Source organism: Camelus ferus, chromosome 17 (genome assembly GCF_009834535.1).
Source record: "Camelus ferus isolate YT-003-E chromosome 17, BCGSAC_Cfer_1.0, whole genome shotgun sequence".
In the NCBI taxonomy this organism is placed as follows: domain Eukaryota; kingdom Metazoa; phylum Chordata; class Mammalia; order Artiodactyla; family Camelidae; genus Camelus; species Camelus ferus.
This window is the reverse complement of record NC_045712.1, coordinates 25,932,742-25,953,137: the sequence shown is the minus strand read 5'-3', so window position 1 is coordinate 25,953,137 and position 20,396 is coordinate 25,932,742. Positions and strand designations below refer to the sequence as shown.

The following is a 20,396-nucleotide window of genomic DNA, read 5'->3' as shown; positions in this document are numbered from 1 at the left end:
GTGCCAGGCCCCTAAATGTTTGTCAACCCTGGAGCTCTACTCTATAGATAGACTTCTCAGTTCAACTACCATTCTCCAGAGTGAGTCTCACCCATTTTCCCAGCTTGGATCTCCATGTCTGTGGAAATGATTGCTAACTATGTACCTCTAAGCTAGACCTCACCTTAATATACTCAGTGGGTACTGTATTATCTCCAACTGAACATCTCAAAGCCACCTCAAACTAACATCTACGAAGAGAATTCATCACTCTGTCCACCCAGAAATATTCTGAGTTTCCTCCCGTTACCTTGTTCAATGGCAACACCACCTACCCAAGCTGGAAACCTAGGAGTCTGACTGGATAAGTAGATGGGGCCAGAGTATATGGGGCAGTGCTTCTCTACTGTCTTATTAGCCAGGCTCCCTTCACCGTGTGCCTCCACCCACTAAATGTAAGATCCCCAGTCATCTTGACAACCAAGAAATTCTTCTACACATGTTCAACTGTTTGTAAGTGGCTAGAGGAAGCAGAAATCTCATCCAGGTTGAAAATTACTGATGTCAATAGGGCTTTGTACACTTGGTGTAGAGTTTTTCCTATTTAATAATGGAGCCCTTAAAGAGTTTTAAGCTGAGAAGTGATATAATTCTACATTTTAAGAAAATTGTTCTTGCTGATCTACAGATGGACTAAGAGCAAAAGTGAAAGCAGGTGCTGGTGGCCTGGACTAGGACGGTGGCAGTGGAATGACTAACGTGACTGGTTGATGAACTGGCTGAAAGGAGTAAGGGAAAAGCAGATTCAAGGATGACTCCTGGGTTTCTGGCTTAAACAACTGAGTGGATGATGGTACCACTTTCTAAGATGGGAAAGTTTTTGATGGTGGTAGAGATGATGCTAATAAAGAGCTGCGGTATCTTCAACAAACCTAAGTAAATAGTAAGTAGGCTGCTGATTCTCATGGTTCCAGTGGAGAGAGGAGGAAGAAGCAGGGAGCAGAGCAGTTGGGAATGGGGGGAATTAAAAAAAAAAAAGCAGTAAGTAGGCTGCTGAATGTATGGGAAGGATCCTAAGGGGAAAGACATGGTCTAGGGATAAAGATCTGTGTATCAACGCAGCACATGAGCTGCACATGTGTTAAAACATGGGCTCCAGAGTCGGCCTGCCCAAGGTTGAATGCCCATTCTGCTACTTATTAAAGGTGGGTTTGGCCTTATTGTTTAATCTCTCTGTGCCTCAGTTTCTTCATTTGTAAAATGGAGACAGTAGTACACACCTCTTAAGACTGATGTGAGAATTAAATGAATTAGTTATGTAACACCAAGAACAGTGCCTGGCAGGTTTCGGTGATTATTATCTTCTGCAGCAGTCATCTAGAGGATGCCGAAAATCATGGCAATAAACAGAAATCCCTTAGGGAGAAAAGAGAGTTAGTACTGAGCTCTGAGAAACATAAACGTGTATGGTTCAGACAGAGAAGGAGGCATCAAGAAAGTTTCCTGAGAAGGAAAAATAACCAGTGGGAAAAACCAGGAATGTGTAACATGGAAACCTAGAGGAATGCTTCAAGAAGGCAGGCATGGTCAGCTGTGCCATGTGTTGCTATAAGTGAGATAAAAACAGACATGCCTATTGGATCTGGCCACAGGGAGGTAGTAGGTCACTGCTGACCTTGACAAGAGCGGACCCAGTCATGAGCTGAAGAGAAAACTGGTTAGCAAGTAGAGTCAGCTTGTGCAGATAATGCTTTTGAGAACTCTGGGAATAAAGTAAAGTGGAGAAACAGGGCTACAGATTGAAGTGGATGTGAGGTCAAGAGAGGGAGGTTTCGCCACAAATCTAGTTTTAAAGTTAGGCAATAAAAGTTTTCATAAAGGGTATGCCAAGTGAAGGAACACAACATTTTGTCATCAGCTCTCCTTAGGATTCAACTCACATTCCAGCACGATTCTCTCCATGGGTTACTGAGTGCTCCAAGGGCCACGACTGTTTTATTAATCCCTGTTCCTCAGCACCTAGAACACAGCCTGATAAGGGGGGCAGAGGGATATTTGTGGTATAAATGGACAAGCTCATCTTTCCTGCATGAAGGGTATTCCCAATTTTTCTTTTTCTGGTAATAACCCTTGACATATGTCCCTAAAAGACTTTAACAAAGTCCCCAAAGACTTTCACCGAAGGAGACACAACTTCTAGACAAGTAACAAGGGCTTACTAAAATAAATTCCAGAAAAGATTTTCTCCTGCTGAAGGACCCAGATACGTAAATTACAAGCAGAGACCAATGAACAACAGAAGAGTCCTGAACTGCAAACTGGACCATCAGGCCCAGGAGAGCAGAGGAGAGGCCTGATGCTTTGTCTCCATCCCCATTACAAGTCTCCTGGCTGGTCTCTCCATATGCAATCAATTCTACACACCTGTACTTGATTCTTCTTGTTATCACGACTCAGGATTCTAGAAAAAACTTCCTACTACAGATCAGGTCAACTCTTCGCTCTCGGCAAATAGTCTCATTGCCCGCTGTACTCTCTCTCTCTCACAGTCTCCCTCTCATGTTAACCTAGGCCATGTCCTTTGTGTTCATCTCTAGCTCTGTATTTATGTTGCTCCATTCTTCTGTCAATCTAAGCTATAAACTAGGCAGCAAACGCAACTTTTTCCACAAATACGCCTCTGCTCTCATTTTAACCTAGAATGATTTCTGAATTCCCAGTTTGAGTGCATAGCACACACTGTCACACTTGATTATGCTGCTTTATAAATAATTCAAAGAAACAAAAATCATACGTTCTTACCTCCACTAGACTAAAAGCTACCTGAAGCAATGACTCTGTCTTGTTCTACTTCTAGGCCTGACAGGCAGATGTTTAACAGATCCTTAAGAAAGTCACCCAAGATTAATAATACTGTTGCCCCTATGAAACCATTAGGTCAGTTTTTGCTTACTCATTCATTTATGGCTTGAGTTTCTGAGTGTGGTCCCTGTTGTAACAGTGCTTTATTTCTGCCAACTCCTCCACATGCATTCCCAGTTGCTCCTGTGCTGAGGGACATTGCCTTCAGCAGCCCCATGAGACCAGAGTCCCTACATCTACTCTAAATGTCTGGTAGACAAGGGACCAGAAATTTTACTAACAGTCTTAAGAGACAATCTGTAACAGCCTTAAGAAGATTAGGATAAAAGAGCCAAGCAATTAGAGTTAAAATATCAACAGTTCTACTTTTACAACTTTTCTATAAAATTATTTCAAGATGAAAAGTTAAAAACTTAGCTCAATATAGCTGTCATGACAGAAAACTTAATTAAGGAGGGCTTAACTATTTTTAAGGAACATAAAAATAACTTTGGGAAGTCACACTGCATAGATGGCTTATTCAAGACTCGCAAAGGTGATCACTTTTAACAGGCCCACCAGGAGGATTTTTAGATCTTCTAATTCACCTACACTATGTCCACAGATGACAACTAAAGAAAAGACAATGTCACAGCCTCTCCACTATAATGAGTTTACAGCCTGAGTGCTAAACTTCAAGGGTTCCACTGTATCTGTTCCTTTGTGATGCAGAAAGTAGCTTCCGAGACACAGGTAACATTTGGGGTGACCCATTAGTCTCTACCTAGAACTTTACTCTTCCTAAAAAGAGACTGCAAAAAAGTACCACAAGCATCTATCCCCAAACCAGTTACTGATCATTTCATTTACCTCCAGGTACCAGGATAGAAATCCTGCCTGTTGCGCAGATTCGCCTGCTGCTTCTGGCCCTCCTCCCCAACCCTAACTAAAATACTAAATACTGTATTACTGTGAGACCAACACCATTTCAGTAAACAAGCCAGAGGCACCAGAGGTTGCCAGGTAAGTTCTGCATTGCTTTGGGCCCTGAGGGAGCAGGCTGCCCTACAGATTAAGTCTCACTTACTGAACAAGTAACCTGGAGCTGCTGCTGCTGCTGCTGCTGCTGCTGTGGTGGCGGCGGCGTCTGTTCCTGGGGGGTTTGCTGTTGTGGCTGCTGCTGGGGGTCCCATATATGGACAGTCTGAGCTGTGTTCTGGTATGTGCCTGCCACGGCCTGCACAGCCACTGGAATGTGGATGTTGCCATTCATGAACTGTGCTGGAAAGAGAGAGTTTGCAAGGGTCTGCACTACCTCTTCATGGGAGTTTTTCACTACAGACGTGGTGCCCACCATCTTCTCCTTGTCATCCTCCAGCTTTACAGCTGCCAGGGCTGTGGGTGAGCCACTGACGTGAACTGCGTTGTAGGCCTCCTGGGGAATGGCAATGTGGGTAATGCTCTGCTGCTGAGGGTCCCCCCGGGGCTGGGCAGAGTAAACAGGGATGGTCCAAGTTTCTCCTGTAGGGCTAGTAATGGTCCCAGTGGCACTGTACAGGTGAGCACTGTCTACCGTCAGTAAGTCTGGCCTCAAAGACACGTAACTCTGCTGCTGGCCCTGTGGAATGGCCAGCACGGTGGCCACCGGCTGCCCTGAGATGGCGTAGGACACAGTGATGGGCATGTCCACTTTGCGCTTCTTCACCGGCTGGAGGACACTGGCTGTGCCAACCCGTCGCTCTCCTTCCCGAGGTGAGCCCTGCTGGGACGGTGGTGGGGAAAGGGCACCCACAGTCTGGATTTGGATCTGCTGACCCCCAGCAAGAGACTGGCCAGCTACCAGCTGAGCCTGGATCTGCTGATGTGGGATGTGCTCCTCTGGGATCTCTGCAGCCTGGATCTGCTGGGCTGCCTGCACGTGCTGCACCTGGATCTGGGCCGCCTGTAGCTGTGAGGGGCTGGGGCTCTGCAGAGACGGGGTCTGGATGGAGGGGGCTGCCGGCTGTGCTGCTTGGCCTTGGATCTGCACCTGGACCTGGATGGGCTGCTCAGCAGGCTGGTGAACAGGTGAGCTGCGGGGAGAGCTGCTGAGCCAAGACCTGCTGCGGAGACTGCTGTACCTGCACCTGTACCTGCAGTGACAAGATCCACCAGTGAGTGAACCAGGCAACACTGAGAATCCAGCCCCAAAGGGAAGAAGAGATCTCAGGGAGAAACCCTGGGTAATGTGAGGAGGAGGGGCAGCCACACCCAAGGCTTCTGAGGAGGCCACAATCCCCAAAACCATACACAAAATTCTCCAGCATCACACTGCATTCAGAGCAACACATATCTATCTACCTGAGAGAAAGCAACACTATCAATTGGGAAATATCAAAACTTTTGCTCATTTCTTAACTTTTCTCGGTAAATCTGACGCTTTTTGTTTTTGCATACTGATATACAGTCATATAATTTACATATGAAGTACAAGTATATAATTAATAAATATAAACTTAGGTGTATGTTCAAAAATAGTTAATCCATGTGGTTAATGATAAGAGTGTGGGGACACTTCTAAAAGGTCAGAAAGACAAGTGCATTCCACAGGCATTCAATTTCCAACTCACGACCAAAAATACTCCCACCACAAACAACTACTATAAAACACAGTAGAGACAAAATGTTTGAAATCTTGGAGGTATCTCCAACTTTGCTAAGATGCAGGCACTGTTGAATATTCTTTAGAGTGTTTAAGACACTTTTGTTTTAATAGAGAAGACAGTAAAAACTCCCACAAGATTCCAGATAATTTAATCTAAGTAAGGTTACTATATCCTGGACAACACACTTCTAATAATACAGCTCATGTTTATTGCTGTTACTTCAGCATATACAAAAGCAGCATGAAACAATGCTATTCATAGTATGTAATTTTAAAAAATAAAAGATTTTTCCATCAAACACACATATCTAAATGATTCTAAAAGCATGTAGGAATTAGGAAGGTAGAAAAGGCGGCAGATGAGTGATTATACACAACACAAAAGATAACCAAGGATGGTGCTGGGACAACTGGGTATCCATACAAAAATAATGAAGTTGGACCTCTTCCTCATATCATAAACAAAAAATGAGAGACAGTCTGAATAGACATTTCTCCAAAAAAGATATGCAAATGGCCAGTAAGCACACAAAAAGTTATTCAACATCATTAGCTGTCAGGGAAATGCAAATCAAAAGCAAAATGAGATACCACTTTAAATTCACTACGACGGCTATAATAAAAAAAGATAACAAATGTTAGTGACCATGTGAAAAATTAGAATCCTCATACATTGCTGGTGGGAATGTAAACTTGGTGTAGCTGCTTTTGAAAATAGTCTGGCAGTTCATCAAAAGGGTAAACATAGCATATGACAAAGATATGAAAAATAAACCACATGACCCAGCAATTCCACTCCTAGGTACATACCCAAGAGAAATGAAAACTATACTCATATAAAAACTTGGACATGAACGTTAACGGCATCATTATTCACAATAACCAAAAAGTGGTAACAACCCAAATATCCATCAACTGACGGATAAAATTTCCATACAACAGAATTTTCTTCTTTAGTAAGAAAATAAATAAATAAAATTTTGATACATGCTGCCACACAGATGAATCTTGAAAACCTTACGCTAAATGAAGTCTGTCACAAAGGACTACATGTTGTATGATTCCATTTATACAAATGTCTAAAACAGGCATATCTGTAGCAACAGAAAGGAGATTAGTGGTTGTCCAGGAGCTGAGGATTGGGGAAAATACAAAGTAACTGCTAATGGGTACAGGGTTTCTTTTGGGGATGATGAGAATGTTCTAAAATTGATGTGGTAATGGTTGCACTTCACTGTGAATAGATTAAAAACCACTAAGTTGTAAGCTTTAAATGGGTGATTTACATGATATGAGAATTATATCTCAATAAAGTCACTGATAATTAAAAAAAGATAAGCAAGGAGGCAATTGTATAAAAAACAAAAGATCTTGAGAACACAGACTTGGACTGATGTTGTACTTTCCTGGCTCCGAGTCCTCCAAAGTTTTTGTTTCCTTGGGTACAATAAAAAGGAGGAGATTGCCTACCTGCACAGAGTTGCTGTGAGCATAAAATATTTACTGACACATAGTAGATGCTCAAAAAGTAGGTTTTCTTCCTTATAAGCAATATCCTTTACATCAATGAGTCTCAAAATGTAGTTTCCAGGCCACTATCATCATCCAGGTACTTGTTAAAAATAGAAACTCTCAGATCCCACCTCAAAACTATTAAATCAGAAAACTCTGCAGAATGGGCCCAACTTTCTGTATCTTAACAAGTCTTCCAGATGACTGATGCATACTCAAGTTTGAGATTCAGTGCTTGACACTAAGGACATAAAACTATGAAGCCAATTATGACAGAAAAACAGTTTTCAAGCTTTTTGGTCTCAAGACCTTTCCAAAAACTTGCTGAGGACCCCAAAGAGCTTTTGTTTACATGAGTATAGACATCACTATTTACTGTATTAGAAAGTAAAACTAGGAGACTTAGAAAAACATTAATTCATTAAAAATCACCACATAAACCAATATAAATGTAACATAAATAATATATTCTTATGAAAAATAACTATTTGCCAAAACAAAAAAATTATAATAAGAGTTGAATTATTTTACATTTTTGCAAATCTCTTTAATGGCTGATTTAATTGAAGACAGCTGGATTCTCACATGTGCTTCTGCATTCAATTTGTTACGAACACATACATGGCCTCTGCAAAACTCTACTGTACAATCATGAGAGAATGACAGTCAAAAAGGCAAATAACATCTTAGTATCATGATACAAACAGCTTTAACTCTGAGGAACCCTCAAAGGGTGTTAGGGAATATCAATCTCTGAACTACCCTTTAAGAACCAATGCTGTGAAGTTAAATACACAGTATGTTTTATAACTATATTATTACTTGCTTAAAAACAAAATTTCAAAAATCTGCTTATTTTCACTGATTGAATTATAGTTCACATACTTAGATTTTACTGTATCTCTTTAAACTGAATTTTCTTAGAAACCATTTATCAACAATAAAGCTTCCAAAAAAATAAATAAAATAAAGCTTCCAACAGAAACAAGTCAGCAAAAACACTAAAGAATCAGAAGTGAAGGCATCTACCCTCACTACAGAACAAACAAGTACAAATAACGTGATGCCATTTTATATCAAAAGTAGTTAGAATTTAAAATTAGGGGAGTAGAAGTTCAAGCACATTCTGATATTTCCTCACCAATGCCAACATATTGAATAAGAAATCAATTATATATTTATAACCTTTACTCACAAGTATCAGAAGTCAGTAAGAAATTGAATTATTATTTGTATTACCTCCCTTCATGTTTTTTATACAAAAATATAGCTTTTTATCTGGTTAAATAATTACCGCATAGTCACAGTAAATTTTGGAAACTGCAAAGTGAAAAAAAAATTCTTTTAAATTTTACTTGAACTTAGAAGAAAACAAAATTCAAGTGAATTGAAGGAATCACTGAATTTCAGATAAGTATTTCTTCAAAATAAGAAAGCTCCTAAAAGATTCCTCCTTTAAAAAAAAAAAAAAGAGGAAAAGAAAAAAAATCTAAGGAAGGAATTTAAAGGTTGGTATTGTGCTTTATTATCTGTTTCAAAATGGGTTTAGCTATAATTTTCAAGGTTAAAAAAAATCTAGGTAGGCAGGAGGATACAGCTCAGTGGTGGAGTGCATGCTTAACATGCATGAGGTCTTGGGTTCAATCCATTAAAATAAATACATAAACATAATTACCTACTCCCTACCACCACCACCACCAAATAAATAAATAAATAAAATCCCAAGGTAAATTGTCTCATAAAACCAACTGATGGACTGATACATAAACAACAAAAAAAAATTTTTTTAAAGGCAGTTTGAAACTTAAACCTAGATCTTCAAGGTGATTCTAAAGAAATATGAAAAGGAAAAAGATCATCTCAAAGCCATGTGTATGCTAGAAAAGTTATATTTCAACGGAGTAGGGGGATCATTTCTAGGGGAATGAATTTGCTTTTTTTTTTTTCCCCAAGTTTTAATCATTTAATTAACACCTTCAAAGGAAACCCACACAAAGCTTTTTCATGTGTCTCATTCCAGCTTTGGGGCAGAGATATGTTTGTATAGACATATCAAAGACTCAAAAAACATATATATACTTCTCTTTCTAACATATTTATGGGTGAGATTGTCAGGAAGAATCAGACAGGAACAATCTGGGTGTAGCAAGTCCATTAATCACGAGTCATGCGAGCTCCAATCATCATGTTCTATCCTGCCCTCCAAAAGGAGGAACAAGAAGGATTAGCCTACCTGACAATGAGTTTGGTTTTACGGTTTCAAAAAGTACTGTTTCTTGCCTTCTATCAATCCCTCATAAATCACACTATATTTTAGTTCCCTTCACATCCAAATCATTATTTCTCATTCAGTGCCCCCTACCACCTTTTCCAGGGTTTTTAATTGCTTTTTTTTTTCCTGTTGATCAGAAGAAATATACTTAAAATAACTATACTTCTGGGCTCTTGATCACATATGTTTAATGCTAATTACTTTCTTCTTGAGCACTCTTATTTCCTATTCTAACCTGGACAGACTGCATTCTGGGTCTACCAAACTTGGATTAGATCTCGATTCTAAGCTGGTTCTGTTTCTTTTATTCTTACGACTTCATTCCTAGACTCTTTATTTCATTGAGTATACTATCAATTAAATTTTTCAGAAAGTACGTCTGAATGTGGTCCACAGATCAGCCACAACAGCATCAACCTAGAATTTGTTAGAAATGTACCTTCTCTGGAAACGAAAAGACTGTTTAAGAGACATTTGCATCCCCATGTTCACAACAGCATTATTTACAATGGTCAAATCACGGAAACAATCTAAGTGTCCATCAATATGTTGAATGGATAAAGAAGCTGTGGAATATATGTATTTTGGGTATTACTCAGTCGAAAAAGGGAAGAAATCTTGCCAATTGTGACAACACGGATAGACACTGAGGGCATTGTACTAACTGAAATAAATCAGACAGAGAAAGTCAAATATCATATGATCTCACTTGTAAGTAGAATCTAAAAAACAAACAAAAATCCAGTGAAACGCAGAAAAAGAGATCAGATTTGTGGTTACCAGAGGCAGGGGGTAGAAGAAGAAGTAACTGGATGAAGGTGGTCAAAAGGTACAAACTTCCAACTGTAAGATAAATAAGTACTAGGCATATAATATACAACATGATGCCTAGAGTTAACACTGCTGTACGATAGATATGAAAGTTAACAAAGTAAATTGTGAATTTTCATCACAAAGGAAAAAATATTTTTTTCTTTTTCTGTATCTGAGATGATGGATGTTAACTAAACATATTATGGTTACCATTTTATGATACATGCAAATCAAAGCATTAAGCCGTACATCTTAAAACTTATATAGTGCTGCATGTCAATCATATCTCAATAAAACTGCAGGGATAAAAAGGAAGTGTAAATTCTCAGAACCAACCCCAGATCTACTGAATTAGAATGGGGGGGGGTGAGGGGGGCAGCAGCCATTTCTGTTTTAAGAAACCCTCCAGGTGATTCTAGTGTACCCTAAAGTTTGATAACCATGAGTCTAGAAGTTATACTGGACCCCACTTGTCTAGGTTCTTAACTTGTTTGCAAATGAAAAATCTTTTTTCTCAGTGTCATTCAGAACCTAAGTAAATAGAGGCTCAACACAAGATAAGGACTAAGTACTCCAACTAAGGAACAATGAGAAACAATGAAGTAACACATGTATTATCCTTATTGGGAATCTTCTTCCAATCACTGGCACTTGAAAAAAAAGAAAGTACAGATTGATTGATTTGTCTTGCTTTGAGCTACTTTGAGTGTAAAACCAGTATTTTATTGAAAGGAGAATCAAGTAGGTGAGTGTGTTGGGTCAATTTCCAAATTCCACCTCGCAAATAATTTTTTAAACTACTTTCTTATTTCCACAAGGAAGAATAAAGAACTCCTCTCTCACATTTCTTTAAAGCTGCACCAGTCCAAACCCATTAGATATATGTAGTTAGTAGTTAGCAATCACTTGAAATGTGGTTAATCCAAATTACAATGTGCTTAAAATGCAAAACACAATCAGATTTCAAAGATTTGTGCCAAAAATGGTAAAATAGTTCATCAATAATATTGGACTGATTACATGTAGAAATAATATATTAGGTTAAATAAAATGTGATTTAAAAGAGTCAATTTCACCTCATTCTTTCCTCTCTTTTACAAAAGGCTACAAGAAAATTTAGAATAACATGTGGCTCACATAATACTTCATGTTCTGAGTCTCAGTGAGGAGGGACTACTGAGAAGTGCTCAGTGCGCCAGAAGACCCCACTGAGTGAGGAATCACAGCACCTGGGATCCAAACACACCTGTGCCTTTTAACAACTAATCAGCGAAACCTTGGCGGAATTTCACTGTTCAAATAATGCTCTCCCGTGGTAAATCTTTATCCAAGTATGAAACGTTTACCGAACTCTTACTATATAAATCAACTTAGGCATGGTGAGGGAAGATATTTAAATGTGGGTAAAAGGCTGGACATGAAGGGCCAGGAAAGGCAGCAACAAATGATCCACTAATATGAAGCGATGATCAGGATCCCAATCAGCCCACAAAGCTCCAGAGAGACAGTAGCTGATTTTAGTCCTGTTTTTGGCTACAAACTCATGTTTGTAGAATACACCACATTATGAGCTCGGCCTCCCCAAGGCAGAAGCTGGAATCACTCTCCCAACCTCTCCTGCAGCTAGAGTGCAGGCGTGTGACCAAGGCTTCCCAAATTAGACACACTGCATGAAATCTGGACTCAGAAGGGAGCAACATGAAGTAGCAGGCACCACAACCTCCATTTTCTGGTAACAGTGGAGGACTATGGCAGAAATGGAGCAGAATGGCATAAATCCCAATGACAGACAACGGTAGGACAAGGACCTGTTCCAGGGGTGTGGCTGAATGTCTCCAACAGAGCAGACAACAATGTGACCTAACTCCTATTCCTGGCTGTGTAGCCTTTAGGACCCATTCTCTGGCCCTCCCATAAATTCCCTGAGCTAACCACTATCCTTTAGTCAATTCTTCTTCTGAGTAAACTAAGGGGAAGAGGGTGAATGTTGCCCAGTACTTCTAACTAAAAATCAAAATTCATGGATACAGAAAATATCACAAGTTGAAAATTTTAAGAGTATTTACCTTGGAAGAGGAGGATATTCACAGAGGTGTACTAGAGATTTGAACTGCATCTGTGACGTTATGTCTTAAAGAAAAGGCAAAAATGGCAAACTGCCAACATAGTGGGAATATTTGTTATAAATATTTGTCTGGATAGTTTTCAAATGTCTCAAAAGCAACTGGGGCCCTAGGGAGGAATAGCACTAATGAGAATAAGAGGAAGAAAACAGTAACAGCAGCTGTTATTTACTTACTGAGGGCTGACTATGTGCCAGGGAGTGTAGTCAGGACTTACTATTTTACGTAATTCTCAAAGTAACTTGCTCTTGATGACCTTGTTCCTCATTCTCAGCAATTCTACGTTGTAGTGAAGGGTTAGGGACTCACTGTCCCAGCACAGAGGGAATGTGCAACAGCAAAAAGAAAAAAAGGAAGACGGACAGACGCTGGGATGACAAATAAGGAAGAATTGCACTTTGATCCGCTGAAGGCTTGGGATCTTTACTTCTAGCAACAAAGAAGCAAGTGCTGAGAAATCCCCTTCCCCAAAGCACCCTTCATTTAGCAGAGCCAGACTGACCCCACTGAGTCAGAAGCCTCAGTTCCAGCCCTGTAGAAGTGCAGAGAAGAAACAAGCAATTCTATGGGTGCCAAGTGAAACCAACTCAATATGAGAGGTTCTTCTCTTTGGCATACACGTTTAACTCCATGTGGATGCTTTAGAATGTAACCCAACTCAAGAAAGCTCTTGAAAGTCAAGTTCCAAATGAACTTCCTTCACCTAGCTCAGGCAGACCTATAAACAAAAGGAAACTTAGGCCTTCCTAGTATTGTACAAACTGTTAAGGTATTTACATGAGAGCTCTTCCTTTTGCCTTAAAAAGGTGTCTATCTTAGACATATGCTACTGTGATACTGTGATATAATGAAAAATAAATTTTTGGTCTTTGTCTTTAATTCCTTCCTGGTCAGAGCTCTTAAAACCTTTGTAATTTCCTAAGTGATAATATAGGTGCTAAGAACATACTGTAATCTAATGAGGCGACTCTTGGTGGGCTCCTGGATGGGGTGTGGTCACCACGAAGACCAAGCCATAATTAGAACCTGGTACTTTCAGCGCCAACCACCATTCTCTGGAGAGGGAAGAGGGGTTAGAAATTGACTTACTAATCAATCACACCTATGTGATGTAGCATCCATAAAAATCCCAAGAGTATGGGGTTCAGGGTTGGTGAATACATCCATGTACTGGGAGGGTAGTGCACCCCAACTCCATGTAGACAGAAGCTCCTGTGCTCAGGACCCTTCAGAATCCTGCCCTATGTATCTCTTTATCTGGCTGTTCATCCGTATCCTTTATCATTTCCTTTATTACATAATAAACTGCTAAACATGTTTCCCTGAATTCTGTGAGCTGTTCTAGCAAACCATCAAACTCAAGGAGAGGTAGTAAGAACCCCAATTTACAGCCAGTTAGTCAGAAGTACACATGACAACCTGGGACTTGCGACTAGTGTCTAAAGTAGGGGGCAGTCTTGTGAGACCGATCCCTTAGCTTGTGGGATCTGATGCTAACTCTTAAGCAGACAGTGTCAGAACTGAGTTGAATTACAGGTCAGCCAGCTGACTAAAAAACTGGCTGTTGTGGGAAAAAACACATACATTTGGTAGCCAGAAGTTTGCGTGTGGTAGTAGCAGAGAGTAAAGGAACACAGTGAGTTTTATTCAGATAGTTACTCTTCTAATTAACCTCTGACATAGAACTGTCTCCCATCAGTTCACTAAACTTTTCTAAGGATGTAACTGTTACATTAAATCCAAAAACCGATGTGCTGCTTCTAGGTTGGATGGATGAGAAAGTCATGGGGACAGAACAAACTCTCTGGGATGGTGACAGATGGTTTTTTAAAAATAAAGCAATCTAATTTTAAATCACCTCTGCCTTCAAGGTAACAAATTGTTTTGAAATTTCAAACAACATTAATATAAGCATTTTTTCATTCTTACCAAAAGGGTTAGACTGAAAACACTATGGGGCAAAGAGCCCTTTAACACCTGAGTTGAGAAGACAGGTCTGTTCAGCTCCACATTTCAGTGCATGCGTCACTTCTCTAGTCTCATCCTTTCACTCAGTGTACTCTAGTTACACAGCCTTTTTGCAGTTTTTCAAATAAGCAAGCTCTCACCTTGGGGCTTTCTGATTTGGAATGCTCTTTCCTCAGATAACCACATAGCTCATTCGCCAACTCTCTATGGTCTTAACTCAAATGTCACCCACACATTAAGGCTTACCCTGGCCACCCCCATCTGATTTGTTTTTTCCCTTTGCATTTCACACTATATAACAAGTTTTGTTAATCTTATGTATCATCTATCCCCTCCCAGCTATAATGTATGTGCCACAAGAGCAGTGAGCTTTCTGTCCTGTTCAAGGCTATACTCAAGCATCTAGCAAAGGGGTTTACACATCAACACAGACATATGGAGATGTCTGGGATAGGGAAGAAGAGGTTGCGGATCAATGCTCTATATGCTCAAATCAAAATATTCCCAAGCAACACTTTTTGATTTTATTATAAAAGTAATTCATGTTTAATTTAAAAAACAAAAAAAACTTAAGCTCTCCTCCTTAGTATCCCACTCCCCATTCCAATTACTACTTTGGGCTTTATTACTACTATTTAAGGATTACTACATTCTACATATGTTAAAAGCCAGTACTAAACTGAAAATATTAAACACTCTACTCTGTCAATATGCATAGATCTACCTCTTTCTTCTGGCTGCATAGGACAATACACTACAGTTGTACCATTATTTGCCATTTCCCTTACTGAAAGAGTGACTTGTTTCTAATGTTACTACTACGAGCAATGCAGCAGTGAATATCCTTACATACACACATATCTGTCAACACAAATGCAAGGCCAAAGGTATGCATTCTTAAATACTTGACAAGTATTGCCAAATTCACTTCTAGTGTATTGCCAAATACACTAATTTATCCTTTCATACCCTTGCTGCTCTGGGTAAAAACTTTATAAATGTTTTTTTATTTAATAAATATGATATTTCACTTTAAAGTTTACACTTCCATAATCACCAGTCACATGAAGCATCTTTTGATATGCTATTTATATCCTCTGTTTCTTTTTCCACTATAGTATTTTTTTCTAGTTTGTAAATTCTTTGTGTATTAGGAGTACTAGCTAGGAGCACAGGCTCAAGATAAGACAGCTTGGGTGCAAATGCTAGTTACTGGAAGATGACTTAACCTCTCTATGCCTCATGTGCTACTTTTAGTACAGAAACCTATAAAAGAGATCAAGAAGCCAGCATGTGTATAAAATAATTTTGTAACTGCTAGGCCTATATTTGAGACTGATACCACTCAGAAAAAAAATGTTTTTTCAAAGTCTTATTTAAAGTTGTATCTTTAGCCATATATTTATTAATATTGTCTGGTTTATGATATTGATAGCTTTAGGTTTATAAAAATTGTCAATTTTCAAGTAGCGGGTATAGCTCAAGTGGTAGAGCACATACTCAGCATGCACAAGGTCCTTTGTTCAATCCCCCAGTATCTCTGCTAAAATAAAAATAAACAAGTAAACCTAATTACCTCCCCAACCACTGACCAAAAAAAAAAAAAAAAAGGATGCCTGGAATCCCAGATGCCTTAAAAAAAATTTTTTTTCAAGTAAGTAACATTAATTAGTATCACTCTTCAATCTTTATTTAAATTCAATCTAGAAAGTCAACTTCTAGAAAAAACTAAATCCATCTGGCTTAAGCCAGTTATCAATGAAAATAAATTTGCTTTAAGAACTTTAAAAATTTATGAAAAGGAAAGAAAGACTAGTCTCAAGAAAGGTAAGCAAGGCTTAACTACCCTTTGGTTCAAGAAAGGTTGGCTAAAAGGTCATCTTTAATTTTAAATAAAGGGGGAAAAAACTACTCTTGCACATATCATATACCACAAACTATATCTTGGCAACTTGTACAGTAGAAATTTGTGGTTTTTAGGACTACAGAATAAGGCAAAAAACCTTCAAGTAAGAAATTTTTTTAAAAAGGAACAAATGAATTCTCCTCTACACAATAACTTGAATTAAAACTGACAACCTGTATGTGGGGAACAGAATCACACATAAAAAGTACCCTAACAAGGTGGTCAAAATGTAGATCCATAGAAAAAAATACGTATCATTCTTGTCAAAAGAGCACTGATAACTATTATTGAATTATTATATCGCTTGCTGATCAAGTTAACATTCCATGAGCTGTAAATATAGTAATTTTTATGCAAGGATTCCCTGAGACCTGAAAATTATTTCAAAGATACCTTCAGGGTAAAAAAAAGATTGGGAAAGCTATCTCAGAGTTTACTTTCTTCCTTAGGAAGGCTTTCCACAACCTAAAATTACAAAAATCTTCTATGCTGCCTTTTAACAGTTTCATTGTTTTGTTTTTATCTGACTCTTCAACCCATTTGAACCTTAGTTGTATTATGTGAGGTATCCGACTTTATTTCCAAAAAAGGAGCAGACTGCCTTACTTCACTAACAGAATAATATCCTTTGTCCACTGATCAGCAGAGCCACCCTTATCCTATACCTGGTATCTACTCATAACATAGGCAGACACACGAGCCTGTATCTATTTTAAAGTCTTTGGTCAACTCCCAGTCCACAGGTCCCAAGAGTCCCCAGGGTAGCCTTCTGCTCTTTGGAATCTCCACTTCTCAGATTAGGAACCCTGAAAACTGTTCCACCTTCCCCAAAAGTTTTCTCCTACATGAATTCCTGTCATCTGATTGTTTGCATCCTCTCTTACAGCAATTTCTCAGATTTAGTGGTTTTTTTGATGGTATTTGTTTTTTCTAGCACTGGTAGGAAAAAAAAAAATTTTTTTTAAAGTATCTTTTCAGTCACTCAGAATGGGAAAATATGAATACATGTGAGCCCACCATATTGTACTTATCTCATGGGTTTATTATTATATTTGTATTTCTTCTTTCATTTACACGAGGTTTGGGGAAGATGATGATGTTAATAGGTGATCTCAATTAGCCATCTTGAACATAAAGTCTTAAACTACACTTTAAACTCAAATCCCAAACTATTTTAATCTAATGGAAAAGAAGGTCCAAGCTGTAAATAACAGCAGAATAATTTCTTGAACCGAAAAGTCAGCCTTCTCTGATTTACCTTTCCTGTACCATTCCTTCCTTACAAAGACTGGAATAAACGACTGCATCCCTTCATGTGCCAGATGCTTTCTTGTTATCTCATTCAGTCTCACTAAATAGTATTAACCCTATTGACAGACAGAAAAACTAGAGCTAAAAAGATTAAGATCATGTTAACAAATAAAAGCTCAAGCCAAATTTAAACCCAGGAATTTGCAACTCCAAAGCCCTTCTAATTTTCCCACCTACATTCCTAAGGGGCAAAGGGGCCAAGACTTCTATCTCAACAAACACATCTCTTCAGACTCCTGCCTCTCCATCATGTTCCACTTCCTTTCCTATACTCTTGGTGGAAAAGTCATCGAGGGCAAAATGAAATGCAACCACAACAGACAGTAGCAAGAGAGCAGCAATTGTAACTGGAGACATTTACTTTCACACAAGGACCCCATAAAGAGAAAAATTTGTACCTTCTCAGCAAATATACTAGTTTCTCCTTTTTCAGTAAGCTTATTATCAATTAGTATCATTTCTTAAGGCTTATAAATATCAAATGCAGGCCTAGAAATCTACAGGTGACCTGAGTCATGGAACCATACAACTAACTGAAGATCACTAAAATATGACAGCCTTTCCATTTTAAAAAAAAAGTTCTAGGTGGGAGGATATAGCGCAAGTGGTAGAGTGCATGCTTAGCATGCACAAGGTTCTGGGTTCAATCCCCAGCACCTCCTCCAAAAATAAATAAGTAAATAAGCCTAATTACCTCCCCTCTCAGAGAAAAACTACACACAAAAAAATTTAAATAAAATTTTAAAAGTTCCAAATATCATGCTTTATAGTAATGAGCTAAGACCAGCCTTTCTATGTTCTTGATCTCCTCTGGGTGACACAGACAGAAGGGAAGCTTCAGTCACACACAGCTATAACACATCAAAATCCAGTCCCAGAAGACCCCAATTTCTATACTGTTCAGTTCTGCAAAGCAAGAGGCAAGTATCTGTGGTCTTTTCAGTTTACAACAGTTGCAAATATTATTAGTCAGTGTTAACTATGAAAGCCCTTGTGTTAAATAAAATGTTTCAAAAACCCCTAGAATACTCCCTAGTGAGAATAACCTCTAACCATCTGTATATAGATGTGATGCTCTACTAACCAAAATTCTGATGGCAAATAAAGTCTATTAAATAGGATGCACCTCAACATTTCCCTTTTACCTGAACCTGCTGTGGCTGTTGAACCTGTATCTGCTGTTCTTGCTGGGTTTGTGGCTGAACACTGGTAGTGACCGGACAGGCAAGTTCAAGCAAAGATCCGGCCACTTCGGTGCTGTCAGTGTAAATGCAGTTCCCACCCTGTTGGTACACCATAGTAGTGGTAGCCGTCTGCTGGAACTCCTGAAGGGCTTCTGGCCCCTTGGAGGCTAGTGAGTCCAGAAATTCCTTCATCCTGTGTTGCGGGACAGACCGCGCCTTCACTCGGATGTATTCTTCAAAGGAGATGGTGTTCTCCAGAGAATTATTCATATTGCAGAGTCCTTAGGGTTCCTAGAAATAAATGGACAGAACTCAAAATTATGCCATTGTTTTTACATCTTGAAATGCACAGAGCAATCACTCTTACACCATAGTGGAATATTCAAGGCAGCTGTGCATATCTGGAATCCAAAGTAAAATTTTATTAAACAACATTATTTTTTCAGTTAATGGCATCTGAAAATTGTTTCCATAAACATTTCTTAAATCAAACTAACACACTGAAAACAAAAAACAAAAGCATGCGTCACAATACTGGATGAAATGGGCTGAAAATACACTCTCCACCCAGCTCTAGGCCAATTCCATCTTCTCCACAGAGCCAAGCACTGGACAATAAAAGTCACATGCAAACACTGCTCTGTGACCATCGCAGAGGAAGCTAGGAGCAGGTATTCCTACTGACATGTTCTATTTCCACTGCCAACTATGTCCTACAGCAAAGGGACAGGTATGTGTCACCTAGCTGTGGCAAAACCCTAGAGACAAGGCATGCGTTCTTCATCTCCCACCAGAAACACCAAAAATCCCATTTGCCATATTCTGCTCACATTCTTCTGTAGCAGAGTTTACTAGTTAAGAGCAGATTTGAGCCAGCCTTCCTGGGTTCATATCCCAGCTCGATCTCTCCTTAGTTGTGTAATCCTACACAAGTCAGTTAACTTTAGTTTTGTCTATAAAATGGGAATTAAAATAGTATTTACCTCACAAAGTTGACATGAGAATTAAATATATGTAAAGCACTTAGAAAAGCACCTGACATACAGACAGTGCCATAGAAATAGTAACTAATATTATTAAAATTGGGGGAACGAGTTGAATAGTACATTAAATAACTAGGTCATTACTAACGTTCGGAAATCAATTCTGCAAATTTTTCATCTCAGTATTTACCTTAAGAATTAATCAGCAGGGATGGACAGCAGCTCTCAGTTAACTGGGGGACAACCATGCAATCTATCTATGAACTGCTGAGTACTCTGTCACTGCTGCTTTCATACCATTCTCTCTTGACCAGTACCACCTCCAGAACAAAAGCAATGGCAGAATATGAAAGCAAAGAAAACAAAGTCAATCTCTTTGCCAGAAAAAGACTCAGTCAATCTCAAATGTCTGGGAAAGTGATTTGTTTCCTTGAGCCATCAGGCTAGAAATATTAGTCTCTCTTTCACTGTCTATGTTAACAGATAAAAGGTGTGTGGGTATTCATCTCCTATCTTCCACCTGGCTCTAAACTCTGGTAGACAGGGCTGTGTCCTGGTCCTCTGAATGGCTGACACATGTAGGTACTTTCTGTATATCTGTTGCACTTGGAATTCAATGTGGAACAAGGATTATGACCCTGTTCCTGTAACAACTATAATTCACAACCATAAATGGTATGCTTTTCCCTAGTAAATGGTTAGTTTATACCTTGGGAGGAAAAAAAATTCTATTTATCCAGGGCAAGAGTGAGACCAAAGGAAAAACATGATCCTTACTGTTAATTTACTGACACTGGCAATATTTCTGTGGGGCACTTTGTAAGTATAGTATACAAATTGTATTTGGGCACTTTCAAGCA

At 39.0% G+C, this 20,396-nt stretch overlaps 1 protein-coding gene and 1 non-coding gene across 2 annotated transcripts in view; both read right to left on the bottom strand.

The window, feature by feature from the left end:
* The window catches only part of QRICH1 (glutamine rich 1), a 40,549-nt gene that overhangs the window by 11,882 nt on the left and 8,271 nt on the right, over positions 1 to 20,396 (bottom strand). The window contains 3 exon segments of the mRNA XM_014563832.2: positions 3,908 to 4,885; positions 4,887 to 4,952; positions 18,515 to 18,844. Of these exon segments, the coding sequence (XP_014419318.1) occupies positions 3,908 to 4,885; positions 4,887 to 4,952; positions 18,515 to 18,823 (1,353 nt within the window). The 5' untranslated portion in view covers positions 18,824 to 18,844.
* Positions 9,097 to 9,216, bottom strand: LOC116657355. The gene has a single exon (XR_004312474.1). It is a non-coding gene; the product is annotated as a U8 small nucleolar RNA (small nucleolar RNA).